Source organism: Phalacrocorax aristotelis, chromosome 3 (assembly GCF_949628215.1).
Source record: "Phalacrocorax aristotelis chromosome 3, bGulAri2.1, whole genome shotgun sequence".
In the NCBI taxonomy this organism is placed as follows: Eukaryota; Metazoa; Chordata; class Aves; order Suliformes; family Phalacrocoracidae; genus Phalacrocorax; species Phalacrocorax aristotelis.
The window spans coordinates 113594796-113616173 of NC_134278.1; the positions used below are offsets into that span (position 1 = coordinate 113594796).

A 21378-nucleotide genomic window follows, 5' to 3' on the forward strand; every position below is an offset into this window, starting at 1 on the left:
TCGACACCTTTTTTTTTTTGGAAGGCCGAGGTGAGGGCAGGGGAAGGCGGACAATAAAGGGTGTCAGCGCAGGTTTTGCCCTTGCTGCTGAGGGACGCGGGGCTCGGCAGCAGCTGCCCGGAGCCGCTGTGCCAGGAAGGAAGGCAGGGCGGGGGCGAGGGACCCGGCCGGGACCGCCGCTGGCAGCGCCTCCCTCCCCACTCCCGCCCTCTCGGCTGAGGGGCGCGGACTACAACTCCCGGCGTGCATCGCGGCACATGCGCCCGCTCTGATTGGCTGCCTGGCCCCCCGCCCTCCCCCGCGTGACGGTGGGAAGCTAACGGCGGCGCCGGAGCCCCCCGCGTGCTGGGGGTCGGCGAACCGCATGGCGGCGGCGGCGGCGGCGCGGGCGTGGGGGCGGCGGCGGCGCGGCGGCACCGCGTTCCTGCGTGGGGTCCTCGGGGCAGCCCCGGGCCGCGCCTGCACCACCGGAGCGCCGGTGAGGGCTCCCTCCGCCGCGACTCAGGTGAGGCGGGGCGCGGGGTTGCCCGGCGGGGGCGGGGATCAGCGGGGAGGGTTTGGGGCCGACGGTGGTCTCCGGCGCCGCTGCCCGGGGGCGCCGCTGCCCGGGGGCGCCGCTGCCCGGGGGCGCCGCTGCCCGGGGGCGCCGCTGCCCGGGGGCGCCGCTGCCCGGGGGCGCCGCTGCCCGGGGGCGCCGCTGCCCGGGGGCGCCGCTGCCCGGGGGCGCCGCTGCCCGGGGGCGCCGCTGCCCGGGGGCGCCGCTGCCCGGGGGGACGTTTGGGAGGCGGGCGGCCGCTGGAGGTCGTGGTTGGGATTTTGAGTCCTGGGCCGGTGCTTTAAGAAGACGCAGCCTGGAAAGGGGTGCTCATGGTGCCCCGGTGGCGTTCCCCGGGGGAGTGGGGGGCTGGAGCCCGCTGGGGTGGGCGGCACCGACCCTCTGCCTCCTGCTTTCTGATAGAAACACTTAATTTTGCCACCTTCCCCAGACCGATGGGTAACTTCTATGGCGAACGTGACTCGATTCTGTGTCGGGGGGGGAGAGTCAACAAAACGTGTAGTAATGTATAATTTTGCGTCCTTAGTTTGTTGAAATGATGCCATAAAATCTCTTGGACTGAACCAGTTCAGTGCTCCTTCCCAGTCCAAGAAGAGGTTGCACAACGGCATGTGATCTGCCCAGGTCAAAATCGAGTGGTTGTGCTCTAAGAGGTCACGGGAGCTTTGCAATGAAGCTGTTTGTTCCTCTGCTTGTGTGAAATCAACACAGGTGTCGTCCAGATCCTCCTAGCTTAACTTCCAGTCCCCCAGATGCGTTGGGTCTCCTGGTGTTCAAATGCAGGAGAAAAAGCTGCAGGGAAAGGCCAAGGTTCTGTAACTGTCTAGCAGAAATAGGGTACGACATGTAGAGTAATTCCAGCTGGGACGAGATTTATTGATTTACTTGCAATTGCATGGCTTGCTTTAACAAGCAGAAAATAAGCTAAAGCTACTAGTGACAGTCTTTGCGTCACCAGAATTGAATGCATTCACTGCCACTTATTTACAGGAAGTCAAATGGTTTTGTGCGTTGCATTATTGAATGCTTGCTTGGCTCGGGAACCTAGAAAGATTGAGTTTCTTTTGGTTTTTGTTTGTTTTTTTTTCTCTAAACTGTGTACTTTTTTCTAAATTCTGATGAGAATTACTTTTAAGTACTTCCTATAAATTGAGTATTCTAACATACGTTCAGGAATACTTTTGAGAAAGCTTGATTACAACATCCATCTCTGAAAGGCATACCCCCTTAGGGGACGAAAGCCATAGTGGTTGGAAGAATGGGATGGGTGATTTGTGTGTGTGGCGTAGTAACTGTGACAAGTGTGCTGGGGCACTGGCTGATACCCTGCAGGGCCTGAGAAGCAAGCTAATGCAAAAAGAAAGACAGCGCAAACTTGGCAACTGCACGGTGATAATATACTCATTGTTCCTTTCTGTTCTCTCTCTCTCCTGGGACCATCTGCAGAGAGGAGCAATTAGCGTCACAGCCATAGGGGACAGTGAAATGTGCTTTCAGAGGACAGGATGTTCAAGCATGTGAAACAATTGTGAATACGGCTGGACTGTCTTGTGGGATGGATCTGAAAATGTTCATGGGTTCTGTTTAATTTAATGAGATTTCAGTTGGGTGCGGGGGTTGCAAAGGGGAGAAGAGAGCACTAGACTCTGTGTTTCATCCACTTTTAAAATGGTCCTTTCAGCTGTGGAAGGAAGAACTATGTAACTTGGGAGCTTCAGGAGACAACTGAAAGGCTGTGTCCAAGGCCACCCATTGTAAGCCTTTAGACTGGGTTACAAACATTAGGGTCAGTACGGCTGCTGTATTGCTATTGTGTGGTGACCTTATGTTCAACTTACAGCCTTTTTGGCCTGCTCGTACATTTTGTTTTTTGAGACAGAGGGAGAATGTCTGTGTACGTGCCATCCATTCTGTATCCTGCAGTGCTGTCTAATAACACTTTCTATGAATGCTTGGTAAGTGACTCCCTCCAGCAGAAACACTTAATCACTTCTATTTGTGTTTTGAGTGTTCATTAAGTCCTTATAATGTTCTCTATATGAAATACGTGGTGAAAATGAGTGTATTTATAGAAGTGAAATTATATTGACCAGATAACCGACTGGGTAAATCTGAGGCTGTGAAAATTTATGTCAGTTTTGAAGGTGAAATCAGATATACCTGGGAAGCTGATCCTAAACTGTTTACAAATAAAACCCAGAACTTGATCAGCTTATTATTGGGCTGGTTAGTCCAAATGTTTGAGCCTGTTTTTATCTTAATATTTAAGATACGGTTGCCAGTCTCGGAGATGTGCGCAGGGCCTTTTTCTAAGACAAGATAAGGGCAGGTAGCAACAGGCACTCTGAAAGCAGTGTTTTCAATGTTCTTTGGTTGTGTACAAGCATTTCTTGACTAATTTGCAGTTAACAAAGGAAAGGCTGATGCCATCCTGTCATCTTGTACACATGATGATACACGTCCAAATTGCATACTTGAATAAAAAAATTATATAGGATTACATATTTCTACTACAAAACTGTGTATTTTCCAGTACAATAGCAAAAGTAATTTGTACTCTTTTTTTGTGTGGAAGCTGGAAGTTTACATGTGAAAACCCCAGCTTTTTGAAACAAAGGAGGAATATGACAGGACTCTTAATGATGTTTGAGAGCAATAACGTTAAGGAAATTAGCATTCTTTTTCTTTTTTTTTATCCTGCTCTAGATGTATTATTTCCAGTAAAGGTCTTTGGCATCCTGACACAAAGTTTTATTTTGTCTTCCTCCATCCGTTCATGTAGATCCTGTAATTCAAACATAACCACCTGAAATTTTCTGTGGCCTCGTTGGAGTCTCTGTCACTGGGATAAAGGAGAGAGCCTAGCTTGTCTAGAAAGACCTCATATGGCCGTTATTCTTGGCCAGTCATGTCTGAAACTCTGTGTGTCCTGGAGCTCTGTTTTGTGGGTAGCTGGTCAAAGTCCCTGAACAATGTCTCTGTGCCAGTAACCAGAAGTGTAAGCATGCTGTTTGGGGTCAGCTGTTGGGCGGCAGCTGCTGAGTCCTCAGAAAAACATTTGTCTTGGACTTCTCAGCTCAGACCTCATTCTGGTGTTTGGCCTACTGAGACCTGTTTCAGCCTCTGTGGTTGTCTAATTTCCAGGTTGAATAAGGACACTGTGTCACTGCTTCCCTACAGGCTAAGATATTAAAGGTGAGGCATGAAACAGAAGAGCTTTTGCTGAGTTGTGTCCATGATGCTGGCACAGCAGCATTAGGTACTACGGTGAGGTGGCAGCATGGATGCATAGTCCTACCAGCATTGCAGGAGCCAAAGGAGCCAGTGGGTGCCGGAGTAATGCTAACGCTGTCATAAGTACACAGGTTGTGGTGGTCCCTGAGGCCTGTCCAGAAGTGTTTGCAATCATAGTGCACAAATGTCACTGGGGGTAAGGTAGAAGGCTAGAGCAAGTATAACACTTGATCTTCAGCTTGATAAGTAGGTAAGAGCTCTGTTTTCTTTCCCCTTGTGTTTAACTGAGCCTTTCCAGTACCTGTCAGTTTGTGGTGTTCCTGGTGGTTATTAGTACCTCTGGTGATGACTTCCAATTTTGCTGCATTGTTACAAGAGTTCTCCTGGAAATCACAGGTGAATTGGCAGGTCTGAAGGGTTGACAGGTTGTAAAAATATAGCTGAAAGGTGCAGTGTCATGGTTTTAGCTGGGATAGAGTTAATTTTCTTCCACTGCAGCTGGCACAGTGCTGTGCTTTGGACTTAGTATGAAAACAACGTTGATAACACACTGATGTTTTAGATGTTGGTGGGTAGTGCTTGTACTAGTCAAGGACTTCCAGCTTCCCATGCTCTGCCGGGAGCACAAGAAGCCGGGAGGGGAGGGGACACAGCTAAGAGAGCAGATTCAAACTGGCCGAAGGGATATTCCATATCATGTAACGTCATGCCCAGTATGTTACCTGGGAGGGGCTGGCCGGGGGAGGGAGGCAGCAGTTGTGGCTTGGGACTGGCAGCGTTGGTCGGCGGGTGGTGAGCAGTTGTATCGTTTGTGGTTTTGACTTTTTCCCTTTTTCCCTTTTTCTTTTTATTATATTATCATTATTGTTATTATAATAATCATCATTATTTTATTTTAATTATTACACTGTTCTTAACCCACAAGTTTTTTGTTGGTTTTTTTTTTTCCTTTTGCTCTTCCAATTCTCTCCTCCATCCCACAGAAACGGGGGAAGTGAGCGAGCGGCTGCGTGGTGTTTGGTTGCCAACTGGGGCTGAACCATGACAGTCATTTTTGGCACCCAACGTGGGGCTCGAAGGATTGAGATAATAACGGTTGCTGGTCACAGCATAGACTCTGTTCTCAATATTAGTTTATCTGATCTGTACCATGCTCTTGTATTTGCTGTGTCTGTTAAAGATTGGTGTTGTTTTTTGTGGTCTGCTGTGCTCTTCAGTGATTAGTACTGTTTTGCCCGGGAGAGTTGTTTTTAAAACATTGGCTTTGAGTTTTATTTGCTATTTGAAGTTTATATTGAAGCCATTACTGTATGTCAGGTAGCACCTCATGGATACAATTAGCAATTATACCTCCTCTTCCTCCATAAAAAAAACTCTCAGAGGAAATACAGAATGGCACCTTAGTTACCATCTTCTATAATGCCTCCTCTTTCATTACAACTTTTCAGTATCTTGAACGTCCTTGGGTAGTTAAAATATATCTGTTGATATTGCTTTGGCAGAGAAGAGAAAGTCAACTCGTTGACTTTCCTGGAAGAGAAAGTCAACTCACTTAGAAAGAGATGATGAAAAGCAGGGCAGTCACGAGGAGAGGAGGAGGAGGAAGAAGAACTCGTAAAAGAAATGGAAACTACCCAACCCCTATCCTTGAGTGAGCTGCGAGATATACAAAAAGATTTCAGCTGTCATGAACCATGACATTATCTAAGCTCTCATTCTTTCAGTACTAGTATAGAATACAGGATTGACAGCCCAGAGACTGAAACTGTTTTTTCATGGTTCGGATAAAGCACACTGTGTGACAGGGCGTACTCTGACATACAGAAGTGTCTCCTTTTAACTATGCGGAGAGGGGACTTGGGGATTATAGCCATCCCTTTTGAGTGGAAAAAGTTATATGGCTGGGCATTGATACACTAAAATACTAACAAACACCTATCTCTTTCCAACCACAGGGAACTGACTAACTGTTTCCATGTAGACTGGGAACTGTAGCAGGCAGCTTTTGCTTTCTCCCTGTTCTAATAGCACTCTCACAGGCTGCAAGTGACTAGGTCCAACCTCACCCTATTCTTGCCCTACTTACATGACTACTTTAGAGAGTGCTTCATCCTTGCCCGGAGTTACCAGGAAGGCAGCTGACTTTGTCTCTGGTATTTGGCCTTTCCTGTGGAATTTATAAAAATATGAATCAGTGCTGGGTGCAGTGGCAGTTTTGGTAATACAGGATCCACTCCCTGTGGAGCTCAAGCTGGTGCTACTGAACTCCTCATGGGTGTCTCCTAATTCCTCCTTGCTGACATCAAACTGGACAGAAACTGAACTAACAGCTTAAAAAATCCATCTCCAATCACTGTTTCCTCCCAGACAAACCCATCTCTGTACATGACAAGTAGCTCATGGAAAGAAGCTCTAGTAGGTCTGGAAAACTTTTTTTTTCCCCCATCCGAGCACTCACTATTTTGCAGCAAGAGAGCAAAAGTTAGTTATTTCCATCAGGGATTTTAAAGTATATTGACACCAACTGCCCGCTGAGTGCCTGTTCTTTAAATGCTGTTTCCTGACAGTATTATTGCTCCACTAAGGCCTCTTACTTTTGTTCACTTGCCTGTAACAGCCTGGATGGAAGACTAGGAACAGAACCGCTGTCTCCTGCATCCCACTCCAGTGGTGGCTCCTTCTTGAAAATAGGAAATTACTTTAAGCTTGTTATTGTTCTTGAAAAGAAAGTGTACAGTTTCGGCATCCATTAGATACAATCATTAAAGCATCCTTGTCTTGCGTCCCTTCCATCAGGGAGGCCAGCTTTTCACTTCTTTTCCTCCCTGTAATGTGCACTCTAAAATGGGGACACAGGAGGTTCATCCTGTTCTGTCTTCAAGTGGAGTGGGGAAGGAAGCCTGGTCATGAAAAAGATGCAAAAATGAGTTACTGAGAAAGAAACAGGAGAGGGGTGCTCCTAGAAGGAGGGCTAAAATGATTTTGATAAGCATGGGAGTGCTTTCCCTCTCAAAGGTGAACACCTTTCCAAAATAATAGGAAGCAAAATGTCAGAAATCCAGCCAGGCCAGAAAGCAGTGCAGTTTTCAGGAAAAACTACTTGTGGTTTTTTTTTGAGGGTGGCAGTATTTAAAATATACTTCAGATGTAGTTTGTTCAGGGTGAGTTTCCTAAATGGGGAAGAAGTAGAAATTAAATCTGAATATTTAGTTGGGCTCTCTGACTTCACCCTGCTTGTATTCTGGGAAACTCTCACAGTAAGGGCAACAGAGCCGGCATTTCTAAAAAAGCAAGCTCCCAGCTTGGGATTTCCTGGTGAAACGAAAGCTACAAACCACCTGCGTGTGCCCAGGCCGGGGGGATTAAAAACCAGATGACTTGTTCTGCCTGTGCACATTGGAGAAGAGGGAGGCGGAAGAATGTGTGTGAGCAGCGCATGTGGCTGCGGAGCGGTCGGTTTTTACAGCTCCTGTCACTGTCATGTTTGGTGCCACAGGGAGGGAAGGCCAGGCCTGGGGAGGGCTGGCCTTGTGCCCCCTTGTCCCTCTGCTGTTGTGGCCATTTCAAAACAAAAACTGAGAGAGATTTCTTTCTTCTGGCACAAAAGTAGTTTTGTGGAAACTAGTACTGCTGTTTTATCGGGGTAAACAGATGCTGTCTGCACTTTGAAATCAGCCACTTCGTGTCTTCTCTATCTTCTCTAACCACACACCACCCCACCACCCCCACTGCTAGGGCTGTTCTTAGATCTTGTATAACCACACAGCTGTTTGGATCAGGAAGTGTAGCAGATTGTTTAAAGGCTGGTGGAAAGGTGGTGCTGCCAAGAAAGACTGCCCCTGCTTATAAGTTTAGCAGCAGCTGTGGTGTTAGCCCAGCTGGAATCAAAATTGCTGCAGATGCTAATGGCTGAAGTTGGGCCTCTCCCCAGATAACCTTTGCTGTCTGGCTGATCTGGTCACTTGAAGGAATCCTCTCCATCCACTCCCAAATCTTTCTTACAAATGCTTTCAGAATGAAATGTTTTGAGGAAGCATACCTGGGTTTTTCAACATTTTAGCTGACCCTTTCCAGGCTTCTTGCTAGGGCTGTTTCGAAATACTGTGCAGGATTAACTCCTATGGTTACTACTAGCAATGACCAGAGCCAGGGAGATGACGGCACAGCTATGCGTGTTTCTGTCCAGTCCCTTGGCATCATCCCATATGTACCAATTTTATTTTGTCTGGAGGTTTCACAGGTCTGTTTTTCACTAGATTGAAAGAATGGCTTTTGCTCAGTTAGGCAATTTGAATACTAGCTAATGTGTCATTTTGTCCAGCTCCTTGTTCTACATTCTAAATTTATGTGAAAACTTTGTTTAATTCTTTGCCTACTGCAGCCTATCAAGACCAGCCAGCATGATTTTTACTTGAGGCACAACTCTGCAGCTGATTATTTCCCCTCTTCCTCTTTTAACTTTGTGAACACCATGTATCCAGAAATGGCTTTGTATGTGCTCTTTCACTGGAGATGAAGTAGCAGAGTAGTTTCAGCTGTGCTTTACAGGTGTAGAAAAATAGAGATAGAACATGGTAATTTGAAAGTCATGGGCTAAAGGCAGTGGAAATCCCCGTGTTTAGATCATGCTATAACCAAGAGTGTTCTGGTGCTGGCAGTAGCGATGTTTTAAATATGCTTGGTATAAACTTGAACTTTATTTGTTTCCAGTAACAGCTACTGATTTGTGCTATTTCATTTGATGCCTAAATTGATCAGCCCTTATTTTGGAGAGCAAATACTCAGTACTTCCTGAAAACTGTGTTGTTCTGGTATTCACATGTTGCACTGTGGTTTTAAAAAATGCAAAAAAATTGTGAATAGAAATAACTTCTAATGTTCACTTTGTGACAGTTATTAAAGACATTATTAAAATTCTGAATTTTTTAATGCAGGCTTGAACAGGTGGAGTGTTGAGGATCATACATTTCTCTTCTGGTCCCATTGTGTCCTGTCTTATCAGCTTTAAACTGAGACAAGCTTTTTGGAAGTATTCTATTGTATGGATTTGGGCAAGAAGACCTTATTGGAAATATTCTTGAAACAGACATCATGAAACAAAATTGTACACAGAAAGAATTTGGATTTGCTATTAGCAAGATGTTATGTCATGCACGTGAAAGTTGGTAGGGACATAAGCAGAGATGCAGTGTTTCATCAACTTTTAGTTCTTTTGCGCTGAAGTGCGGGGGGGACCCTTCTGTACGATGTCATTTATCTGAGGGCTGTAGTGAGATTGGGTCGTCCTGGATCAATGATTCTGGAAAGTTGAGGAGATGCACAATTGAAAAAAGCTGCCTCCTATTCTGCACAAAAAAGCCTGAAGTACCTGTGGCAAAGAGGCTGTATCTTAAAATGCACAGGGCGATTTTAGTACAGTTCCACGGAATTAAGTGGGGTGTGAAACTTAATAAATGGCCAGTTTTGACCATTAAGGCAAGTCATGTTTTTTTCTTGTGCAGCTGTCCCTGTGGGGAAAAATAGAATAATAATTACCAGTTGGGTTTGAAGTTAATATTTATACAGCAAGTTGATAGGATAAGTATTCAAATATTTAGCACTTACTTGTTTTCATTACAGGAATTACAAAGCTCAGGAAGAGGACGCTTTCTGCTGGAACATGCTGCTCCTTTCTCTGTGTTTTTGACAGACAGCTTTGGGCGCCAGCACAACTACTTGCGAATTTCTTTGACGGAGAAATGCAACCTCAGGTGTAAGTGTCTGCTTCCTTTCTTGCACAAAGCTCTTGTGCACCGTATTGTGCAAAGGCCAAGAGTTGGGTTAGGGTACTTATTGCTGTGTTGGCCCTGGGCTGTTTCTTGTCTTCACAAAGTAATGGTAAAGGATAGATAGGGACTGATTTGGGGTTGAGCTGCTGGTGGGATGAGGAAGCAGGAGCAAGCCAAGGGATCTGCAAGTGGCAGGTCTTTCATCAGGCTTGGTGTGGTTTGGATGGTGGTGCTTGTGGATGTTTGTATGCCATACCCAAAGTGTGTGATAAGCATGAGGGCTTGTACCTAGGTATTCCCACAATTACGCCTGCAAAGTCTGTGGCAATGTTTCAGTGCTTGCCAGTTCAGTTTGGTATCTCTGTTTGAATGCGTGTTAGATAGAAATAAGATCAGCTTCTGCTTCAAAGTGGAGCCATTGTAATTTTGACACCCATCAAATGAGTCTTGGGTTTTCTTCTGAAGGAAACCAGCAAATTGTTAGGAGATTGCTTTTAAGATTTGGTGTATGATCTTCTCTGTATTCAGAAAAGCAGAGACGTTTGACATCCATTAAAGACAGTTGCACTTGGTGCGTTTTGCCCATAACATTCGATTAATTGCTGCTTGTTATTTTTCCCCCATGTATTTCTGTATTTTTTGGTTTAGGTCAGTATTGTATGCCAGAGGAAGGTGTTCAGCTGACCCCTAAATCAGAGCTACTTACTGCTCAGGAGGTAATTACCCTAGCCAGACTATTTGTGAAAGAAGGCGTAGAGAAGATCCGACTGACAGGAGGAGAGCCACTTATCCGTCCCGATGTGGTTGATATTGTGGGTGAGTTCCCAATAAACAAAGTGAATTTCAAAGTAACTTGCTGTATGTTGATTCGAGAACTATGGTTATAACTAATACAGTCCAGCAACAACCTGAAGAATAATTATATGTTAAATGACGGTGCTTTTTTCCAGTATTGTGAAATGAAAGATAGTTTCTTTCAGAAAACTTCCAGTTTTGCTGTCCTGCTTGGATGCAACTTGTCTTTTTGTATTTAACAGCTGAACTTATTGTTGTATTCATATTCAACATCTAGTAGCATAGCTTGCAGCCTTGGGGTGAAAAATGAAGAATTGATATGACCAGGTCCTCAGTGGGGAGGAACAGTTGATACATGCTTACAAACAAAACAGGTTTTCTTTTGGATTGGGGGTGTGTGTGTGTGTATTTTTGTGATTTTTGTTTTTTGTTTCCTTGATAACAGATGTCACTTGCTTGTCTGTGTTTAATAAGGAATGGTGGAAATGCCTATGTTTTTACAGTTACTGATGAAGACTGTTACTGCAGTGGAAGATAAATTACTGGGTCATTTTTAGAAGTCTATCTCCTTAGATTGGTATTGTGTTGACTGGCCTGTGCCTGTTGTTTTCTTGAGCCAGGTGCTCTCTTCCCTGTCCAAAGTCTCATATATTATAGACATGGCAATATCTGTGTGTAGTGGCAATGTGTTAGATTAAGGCTATGTATGTGGATGCACTTTGGTGTATTGTAGGCAACTGGACTTGTCAGTTTCTGCATGTGTACTCTTAGAAGTACTCAAGATAGGAATGGGTTAATACGGAAGACGAAGGCTTTGAAAGTAGAGCAGCTGCCTACTGATAAACTGAGCTTTGGTGCAGAAAACAGATGGTCTCTGCTCCTGCTCTGTTTTCATCAGGGTTTGGAGGACCTTTATGGTCTTTTCCAAAGGAAGCAGCAGAGCAGTGGTAAAACTGACCTGTTTATAGCTGGAAAAGACACAGTTAGAGTGAGCTGGCTTGGGTCTCCTTGAATCTTGATTGTGAGGAGTCCTGAAACCTAAATTAAATTAAACTTTTTGGAACTCTGGAATACCATTCTCTAGGACATTTCAACGATGTGTGATAGGTTATTTTTTATTTAGGATTGAGAGAGCTTTGTGCCTCTCAAATGACCTGCTTTCAAGAGGCCGTTCCCCATTTCTAGTAATAATAGGTATAGTTACTTTTAGCTGGCTTTCACCAATCAAAAGGGGGGCAGATTTATCAAATAGGTTGTATTTTAAAATACAATAAACCTTTACAGTTCCGCATATGGTATTGGCACAAAAATGAGTTGAAATAAACAATATTGTCAGTTCAGTGCAGAAATTTCTTTCCTAGTGTATGTACCTTTTTGATTTATCAGTGGTAGCTGATGGCTTTTTATGCTCAAGACAGCCACTTTGAGGGCGTAAGTTCAGTAGCCAGGTCACTGCAAAATATTTATTGCATTGCTGCAATTCTGAAATATTGATATTGGGAGGATAGAAAGCTTTTGTTTGTTTTGCTGCAGTGATAAAATTCTCAGAGGTTTATTTCCGTGGCTGAAAGAGGGAGGTGGGTCGTCTTGAACCACTGGGCTTTCATTACTCTGCCTGTATTCTTGTTCACAGCTGAACTTTGACAGGTTCATAGTCGTCATTTTCATGGATGACGAGAGTAGTGATCTTGGGGTAAAGGCAGTGGACGTTAAGATGATTGAACTAATGCTACAGGACATTCTGTCATGAATTTGTATTAGCCTGGCTAGTTTTTTTATTTTCTAAGGCTTATTGAAAATTGGCAAATTAAGTCTATAAATGCTTTTTGCCTTCTCAGACTTTGGTGTTACTCTGTGGTGCACAAGTTTAGGATCAAGACAAAAGTCTCAAAACTAAATAGATCGCATGTAGCAACTGTGGGGAAACTCACTGAAGAGAAAACAAGCCCAAAAATGTCTTCTGCAGAATTTGAGTTAGACACCTTTATTGAATCCATCTTTGTACAATGTACTAGTTTGGGCTGGGTTGGAGTTAATTTTGGATTTCTAGAAGGTTTATAGAAGCTGGTGACAATATCTCAGGTGCAGAATAGAGTTAAGATTTAAGTTAGGTTTCCCTTCAGTAAACCTTCCCCTTACCCATAAATGGTCTGTGAAATACCAATAAAGCTCAAATATTAATGCTGGATTACTATTACTGTATTTTTCTGATACTTCAAACTTTTTTGTTGTGACAATGAACGAATGTGATTTTAAGCTACTGTAGGAGACCATGTTATTCAGAGACCTGCTACAGTTCTTTAGATTACTTCGAATCTTCTTTTAATGGATTTAAAGTCTCCTTTTAACACATGCACATAAATAAACTATGACTTAGCGACTAACACTTGCTGAGAGCTAAATTATGTCTTGGGGACTGCTGAAAATATATGTTTGAGACTTTTCTGAGGCAGCTGATAGTGGAATATAGAATCCATCTCCTTTTGCGACACTCAAAGTTTAAATTAGCACGAGATATAAACTGTGTCATAGCTGTTTGTTATTAATAGTCTGAGAAGTACACATCTCCACTGACAAAATAGTTTTCCATGGGGTGAGGGATGGACAGTTGAATGGCTTTCTATAGCAACATACATGTTTCAAGAGTAAAGTGGTGCAGAAGTAGACTTGTTAATTCATGTATTAGGAGATACACATACCTTTTTTGGACTCAGGGAAAGTGCAGCTGAGGAATTGATTGGAGGAGAATATGTAAGAAACTTTCTATTTAAGAAGATGCTCCTGATCCTGAAGAAAAAACTAAAAGCAACAGTGTTTACTTGATGGCTTGAGCCTGACATAAAATCTTTTAGCTTCATGCTATCGAGTTCTAGCATCTGTTCTGTTTCCTTTTCTACTTGACAGCTTTATCAGTTGCCTTTGCTTGTGTTGATTGTTGCTAATGCAGGGACCAAAGGTCAGCAAACAGACTTAATACAGGTCCAAGGTGAGTTACAAAGTTATGAAATCTCTTTAATCCCTTTTGAATTTAGAGGTAAACAAGCCAGGGAACCAAGCAACCGCAAATGTTCTACTTCTTAGCTTGCACAAATAAGGTAGAGTGTAACTTGTTGGTCATAGTGTTAAGTCTCTATCTCTAATCTCTCACAGTTGGCTTACATCCAATTTATTATTGCAGGTGGTTCCATATATTAGTGTATTTCCAGTGCCTCATCCTGTATCTCTTCCTGTCTGATGAGGAAGAATATGCATTGATACCAGCTGCTCTCTGCACTAAATGACCTAATCAGCTTGTGCTACTTCTAAATTTTTTTTTATTTTAGGCTGCAGCATGGCTTTGGTTTTATTCAATGTCTTTATGCATTTTACATTTCTGTCAATGAAGCCTGTACAGCAGGTAGTTGTTTTCCTCTGTTGTTAGGAGGTTAAGCTTTTTGTGTTCTGAGGCTGTAAATAAAAGTAGTGGTGTTCCTATGATATCTTCTGGGTGCAGTGTGTATCCTATGCTCTCACAAAGACTAGGCTGCTCGCAGTGACTAGTTTAAATAATTTTTTACAAACTTGAGCCAATAGACCTCATGTTCTAGGGAAAGGTTATTCCTGGTCAGGAATTTTGAAAGGTGAATGCCAGAAAAATCTGGTTCTTGGTAAAGATTGCTCTTTTTGTTAGTCTCAGGTTCCAAATGCCTTTACATGTGCAAAATATTGCTGCTGTAAGCTTCAGCATTTTTGGTGTGACCTGGCTTATCAAGAGTTTTGGGCCCAGCTTAGGGTGAATATTTTGAGAATATCTGGGAGATGAGAAAAAGCCGAAGTAAGCCCTTATCAACATGAACAAATAGAGGTAAATAGGGAGGGAAGAAGGGACTGTGAAATACTTGTGCTGTAATTAAAGTTGCCTCAAGAGTAAGGGTTCTTTAAATATTTAATATTTAATAGAGGCTATGAGAGAGGGGAGGAGGGAAAATATGAAAAGAAAATTACTTTGCCATGGCTCTGTTTCTGTAAGTGGTTTATAAGGGTGTTTTCCGATTTGTTTTTGTGCTGAAAACTGGAGGTTTGAAAAGCCTGCCCTCTGGAGATCTGCTATGCAGAGGATTTCTGCTTTTGGCTTATGAGGAGGCAGCAACTTTCTAAATCATAGTCTCATGATATTAACTATTTCTGTTGTGGTTTTCTTTTGTTAGCTGTTTTTTAATGGCTTGCATAAGCCCTCTCCAATTGGCTGGGCTACCATTGTGGTGGTGATGTTGCCTTGGGTTCTCTGTAGTTACCTAAAATGTTGGCCTTTTCTGTTTAGGTAGGTGTATATGTGGTATTTCTTTCAGCAGTTTAAAGTCAATACTGCTGGCAGCTTCCTCTGGGTTAGAACTGGTTTTTGGTAAAGCATAGCAGGATAAGCATTGCTAGATAAACACAGCTAGTTCAGGTGTCAGGTGTGAAAGGAATGGCTTGCTGCTTAATGTTGCAGAACACAGAAATGGGTTTGCAAAGCTAGACTGGGGAAGAGAAGGTAAACAAAATCAGAGGTCATCTTCCAACAGTAAAGTAGCTATTTACTCTAAAATATGGAGAACAACATTAGTGTGCACTTTGTGTTCTTTATAACTAATTTTGCTTGCAATAAACTACTGTCTCTCATACCTTTTGAAATGGATTTGATCTAAAATGGGTATCTTAAACCAATACAGCTGGTAGAAGGCTGAATCACTGAAGCATCCATGTTTTCTTCACCCTCAGTGATATTTTTTTGTTTGTTTCACAATTTGTGTTTTGGTTTTCTGAGTAACTTAGAGTTGAATTGCTTCTTTTTAAGTGTGGTTTTTTTTTTTTTTACTTTTCCTAGGTCAACTGTACAAGCTAGAAGGGCTGAAAACCATTGCTGTCACAACCAATGGGATCAACTTAGCCAGATTGTTGCCCCGACTGAAGGAGGCAGGACTGAATGCCATTAACATTAGCCTGGATACCTTGGTCCCAGCTAAATTTGAGTTTATCGTCCGGAGAAAAGGTACAGGCTTGTCTTCTAAGGCAGCTGTGTTAGTACTTTCAGTAATGTTGTGAGTTGTTTGGTATGTCTTTCACACTCAGTTATTTTGGGAAGGGAATGAATTGCTATCCTTCTGAGGCTAGGAAGACTAGTCTATACTACCTTATTTGATAGTGACTCTTTCTCCTTCTTTCTACAACCCTTAGGCAGGTAGAGCCCCTTTAGTTGGAGCTGGTGGAGTAGATGCTCAACTCACCAGAGTCAGTGGGACTGTGAATACAGCTGCCAGTAACTGGCCGATTACTGGTTAGTCATGGATATCAAGGGGACTCTGCAAATCTTGTGCTGGTCTCATGTGCTGCTATTCTTTAATACTGTTCAAAAAACAGATCTTCCCACTATAGCAGCCGGGGACTAAGATGCCACAAGAACTGAACCTCTTCTCACAAATAGTGGCAGTTTCTGGAAGTTATATTTGGGGCATGCTGGCAGTGGTCTCACTTCTGATTAGTGATGTTTCCTAGCTCTACTCCTTTTTAATAGAAATAAACATGAACTGTGGCTGAGGTCTTTTGAGGAGGGGTGCTAGCTTTGTAACTTTGCTCCAATTGAGCTAGTAATATCAAATGAAGTTTCCAAAATGCTTGGATGTGCCCAATGTTCTTGCTTAACGAATCCTAAAGGTCATCATGAAGTTCAGCTTCATGGTTGGGCTACCTTCCAATCTAAAACTGATTTGATCTTGTATCATTCTATTTCTGTCCAGTGATGTAACTTTGGCAGTCTGAATTTCTAATTCAAACAAAACTGCCAAGTAGCCACTAGATGGTGTGACAATGTAAGATACATGTAGGGCGAGGGATGTAGAAATCTGGGATGCTGTGAGAAGTAATTTGAACGTTTGAATCACTCCTCTATCAAATCAAAGTTCTGCTGACAGGTGTAGAAAGGCGTTCTTGTCTACAGTCTCCCTGGGAGCACTTCTTCATGTTTCTACATCATGGTGCAGAAATCTGTTCCTGTCATAAACCTGACTGCAGCATTATCCTTCCGGCATAGGCTGTTGCATTAATCTGGTTGTGTCATGGCACAGTTGGCTCCCAGAGAAGTATCTGGGAGTATCTGATCACAAGCAGGTGTCGACTGTGCTCTTTCTTTCTGCCCTCTGCATTTGAATATTACCTGGTTTGTGACATCCACTGGAAACAAGCCCTTCCTTTGCTACTGAAGGGGCAAACCTGATCCTCCAGCTTCCTGAATTACGTGACCACAACTCTTCATATCTGTTTGGAAGCTGTGAGGAATGTGCTGCTTAAAGTAAACTAAAAGTTATTGGGGGCTGAGGGTAATTTTTACTGATATACATGTTCTCTTCCTCCTTTAAAGAAAAAAAGACCTTTAACCACAAAGAGAGAAATTCCTCAGCTGAATAGCATCGATAATGAACAGGGAAGTTTTTATGACTCAGTGTTTTTTAAGGAGTATAAAGTCTCCAAATCATAGATAATTTTTTAAGTGGAGATCAGGTAAAAATAGTAATGCTGAGTTGGGTTTTATCTTTTGTTAAGGGCTGAAATTATGTAAAAATACTTCTTTATTGTTTTTGAGGGTTTTTTATTTAATAGGAGGTTTCCAAGTATGGAATGAGCAGAGAATAAAGTGCCTGCCCTACTGTGCTACCCTGTCTCCTGTGTCAGTTCCAGAGGCGGCAAGATATAGCTCTATTAAGGTGAGAGGGATTCCTGGTTTTAGACTCCTACAGACTGGTAACTTCTGTGGAAAGTAAAGGTGGCATCTGACTATGGAGCTAACCAGGAACTCAAGAAACTTGGAATCACTTTTTTTGCTCCTCTGGAAACTCATTCTAGGGTTTTAAGAAAAGGCTGGAATTTTGTATCTGTGGTGCAGGTGACCTGCATTACACCTGCTTTTATTCCCAAACGGTTGGGATAGAGTGAATGACTGAGATGCTCAGAGATTTCATTGATGTATGAAAGCACAATAGAGGACTGTAATATTTCTACTTCTCCCCATCTACCACATTCTAAGGGATGAACAAATGAAAAGTGATTTCTTGCAGGTAACCAGTCTAACCTGTTTCACAGCCTGTCCCTTCTTTTTTGTTCAGTACAGGGAAAAATGAGATAATATTGTACTGTAATTGAATTATTAAACATTGGCTTGAAGCCTTTCTTCTTGTAAGGATTAAATGTTGGGAGTTATTGACCCACATAGGAATTGTTATGGGTGTGTCCAAGGTTCTCTGTGCTTTAAAGTTGGCTAAAGTTATGATTTCAGAAGAAATCTAAGTAGATAAAAAAACTGAAATTTCTCATTGGGTGGAAGAGAAGAGTTGTAATTTAGAAATGTGAAACCAAAACTTAGAGAACCTCTCTGGCTTGAAAAAATTTCATGACACAATGACACTATTCACTTCTGCTCTAATATTTTGAAATGTCTTGGGTTTATTCTTTTTGTTGTTCCATGACCCCACAAGAACTTTGATCTAGAGGGGATGTTTCAAAAAATATGGCAATACAAATGAACTCTTTAACAGCTTTCCATAAAGAAAAAACAGTAAACAGTTAACATCAAAATATGAAATGCAGTTACAGATTTTTTTTTTCATTTTTAATGTAACAAACTTTATTTTAAATTATCACCCTGCCCCCAAAATCTTTTAGTGGAAACAAGCTCATAGTTGTTGTTAATCAGAATAGTTTGCTTTTGTTTGAGGAGATTTTTGATAGCTGTTCTAAACCACATTCTTGTGCTAGTGTGGCAGGAGATAAGAGGCAGAACTGGGAAGGACATTGAGTTAGATGCATTGCAAGCAATAATCCTGTTTCATACCTCTACAGCGAGCTGAGCCTAAGCATGCAAGTATTCAGATATGCAGAGTTTTTGATCTGCGGCTTGCTAGTGATTGCTTCTTGGCCTTTTTAGTTAAGTTCAGTTTCATCTTTCTGAAGTCCTGAAGTCACACATAAGGTTGTCTGAACTGTTGCAAGGCTTTTTGATCCCATTTGTGGCTCTGGATGTGCTTGCAGCAGTGTATCATTATCTCTGTTACCACATTCAGTCTGTGAATTTGCTTAATTGGAATGAAAGCTACCACCAGTGCTGCAAACTTCCTGGGCACATGTAAAAGAAGTAGGTGGTGAAGGAGAAGGGTGGCAAGTTACAACTTCAAACAGTTGCTTGCAAGAGTTAGTTTACTGTCTTCACCTCTCTCTACAGCCAGGAGGACTAGCATTAGGACCTGCTTATGAAGTGGTTAGCACCTTCTGCTTTCCTGTGTTCATGCTTTATAATGCATCTACAAGCTAGAAAGCAGTTAAGCTTAAGTTTCGGGTCTGTTCTGTCTTTTTTTTTTTTCCCCCTCCTGATCTTGAACACATCCAATATTAAGTATGCACAAAGTATTGAGTTATTGCTTATTTCTGGTAAAGCACTTATAGATTAATGAAGGTATGATCTCTTTACTAGAGAAACTGAGTTTCCAGTAGATAAGAGATAGGGAAAGAGAAGGGTGATGGACCTACACAGAAAAACATATTATTAGGAACAGCACAGAGATGATCAGCATAAACTTCTGGAAGATATTGCCCTTTTGCTAGCATGTGTAAAGTATTTGCTGTTGAAGACTGCAGCTTTGGAAGATGGAGCTCGATCTTATACAGTGTTTGGTCTCTCACACCTGAGTTTAGAGTACAGAACAGGAAGGGAACTTAGTCTCTTATCTGACAGGGCAGGAGACACATTCACAAATAGAGCTAGCAGCTGAGCATGCCCACTCACCAGAAATGCATACCCAGAGCTCAGTAGCTTGTGGTCTCATTCTTGCTACTGTCCCCTTGCTTCCTGACACGCTCACCAACTGGCAGAGGAAGGAATAATATGTCAAATGTAAAACTGATATAATGATCAAAGATCTTAACTCTGTTTAAAGTTGAGAGAAGGTATAGTTTGAATGAGATGAGGCTCATTAAAAGGCTTTCCTAAAGGCCTTTGGAATTCCAAAATTGCATTGTTGCTTTATTTTTCTTCCAGATTTAGGAGGTATGTGTAGGGGTGAAGATACTTACCCTAAATTAACTGTGTATTTGTGCCTGGGAGCAGCTGAGAAGTGTAGGCCACATTTAAATGAATGGTAGGGTGAGGCTGGGTGCTTCATTCCCTGAAGTCACTGCAGTGTCTGACATCTTTCATTCGTTTTCAAGGGTCAAAGGCCAACTGAATTGCTTTCCTAATCCCACCCCCATGTTGTGCTCACCAATTTTACATGTTTAAAGTAGTCATAAAAATGACAATCTGGTAAAATGCTGCCTGCAATCTTCAAACTAATGGATAGTCAGGAGCTTTGGGAGGTCAGTTACATCTGTGGCCATGGATGAACAGGGAATCAAAGAGCTTTTGTTTGTTCCTAACTCCATTCCCCTCCATATGCACTTTAGAAAGATCCTTTTAAAATTCACTTAGTGGTACTGCTGTCTGACTCGGAACAGTGAGATTCTGCCATTTTGGCAAAGACACATGTGCCATTATTATCAAATAAACGTGAATTTAGTATTCTTTCTTCACTGTGTCTGGAGGCAGTTCACAAATGCTTGCCGCTCCCTCTAAGAACAACATAACAAAAGGCAAAGCTGAAGTATGGGAGGTGGAGAATCATATGCTAATGGTACTTGGATGTCCAAAGATGCAGAAAAGCATACCAGTATTTTTGACTACTCATACACCAGTTAAAAAATTATCTCAGTAACTTGACCACAGTAACACTGGCAGCCCTTGGGGAGGGCGTGGAGGGAGATGTGTATAGCATTGAAGTCTGTTTATTTGCAGCCCTGTCTACTGAATCAGATTGGGTTTTTGTCATCTTTTTCTCTTGTACTTAATAACCTTCTTTTGCATTCTGGTTTTAAATAAGAATAAATTGTTATTCTTTTTCTGTCTTAGGCTTTCACAAGGTAATGGAAGGAATCCACAAAGCCACTGAACTTGGCTACCATCCTGTTAAGGTAAAGCCAGTGTTTATTTACTCTGGAGCTGTTGTGTTTTACCATAAAGGTGATAAAAGATACAGCTCACCTGATGATGAATTTATTATTTTTCCCTCCTCTGTGAATAGTTTTTGGTGAGACTGAAAAACATTGTAGTAGATTGAATTTCCTCCATCACCTCTTGATGTGATCTTCATATTATCTCCTCATGCAGCTGAGGGTACTGGTTCACTCTGCCACAAAGCCTGTTGATTGTCTAGCTGCAGGCTACAGGGTGGTCCTGCTCTGTACTTGCCTCTTCCTACCCTGGCTGTTGACTTGGCATTTGTCTGACCCAGCTGTGAACTTGCCCAAGGGAGTTAACAGGCAGACAACTACCCTGCAGAAAGACATTCATTTTCTCCTGGTTTATCTCCTTCAGCTGCCTACAGCAGATTCTGACGAGTGCCAGTGTGGGGTGGGCGTGGGGGAAGGGAGTCGTCCTTTGGGGGTACAGGTAGATCAACTTAGCTGTAACATGAAACTTCACCCTAACTCAGCTGTTTGCAGCTCTGCAGCTGTGGTTCCCTTCAGTTTCACCAGTGCTTTGGAAGTTGTTGAAGTGTTTCAGGCTACAGAGCTATGAAGAACACTTGAAATTAAACTAGGTTTTAGGCTTTCCTGAAGGATCTTGAGAATCATGATGCACAGTGCTTGGACATACAAGTCTGCCTTGCTAACAGGGAGTATTTTAGCAACTGCAGATCTATCTGTTCTTCAGCTAAACAGAGAGGACCTGTGGCTCCAATTTAAATATTTTTTTTATTAGGAATACACAGAAAACTCTGTTTTAATCTCTTTTTGGAGGAAGGCAGAGCTAGTCATCCTGCAGCCTATGGTTGTGGAGAGTGCTGTGAACACTTCCTGGTCTGTGGCATTTGCCTGTCATGTGCCAAAAAGAGTGCTGTAGAAGGTACCCCGCCAGTACTTTTACAGAAGCCATACAATATGGGACTGGAGTTGTTGTTGTAGACAGTAAAAACTGCCATACGT

The 21378-nt window shown here is 42.6% G+C and overlaps 1 protein-coding gene across 2 annotated transcripts in view; it reads left to right on the top strand.

Moving 5' to 3' along the window:
- The first annotated feature begins 292 nt into the window (after nt 1-292).
- The window catches only part of MOCS1 (molybdenum cofactor synthesis 1), a 32763-nt gene continuing 11677 nt past the window's right edge, over nt 293-21378 (top strand). The window contains exons 1-5 of one of the 2 annotated variants that reach the window (XM_075089127.1): nt 293-505; nt 9410-9542; nt 10207-10374; nt 15200-15364; nt 20303-20364. In XM_075089127.1, coding sequence (XP_074945228.1) covers nt 365-505; nt 9410-9542; nt 10207-10374; nt 15200-15364; nt 20303-20364 — 669 coding nt within the window. In that variant the 5' untranslated portion in view covers nt 293-364. The remainder of the gene's footprint in view (nt 506-9409; nt 9543-10206; nt 10375-15199; nt 15365-20302; nt 20365-21378) is intronic. The other variant, XM_075089126.1, reaches the window with a different exon arrangement.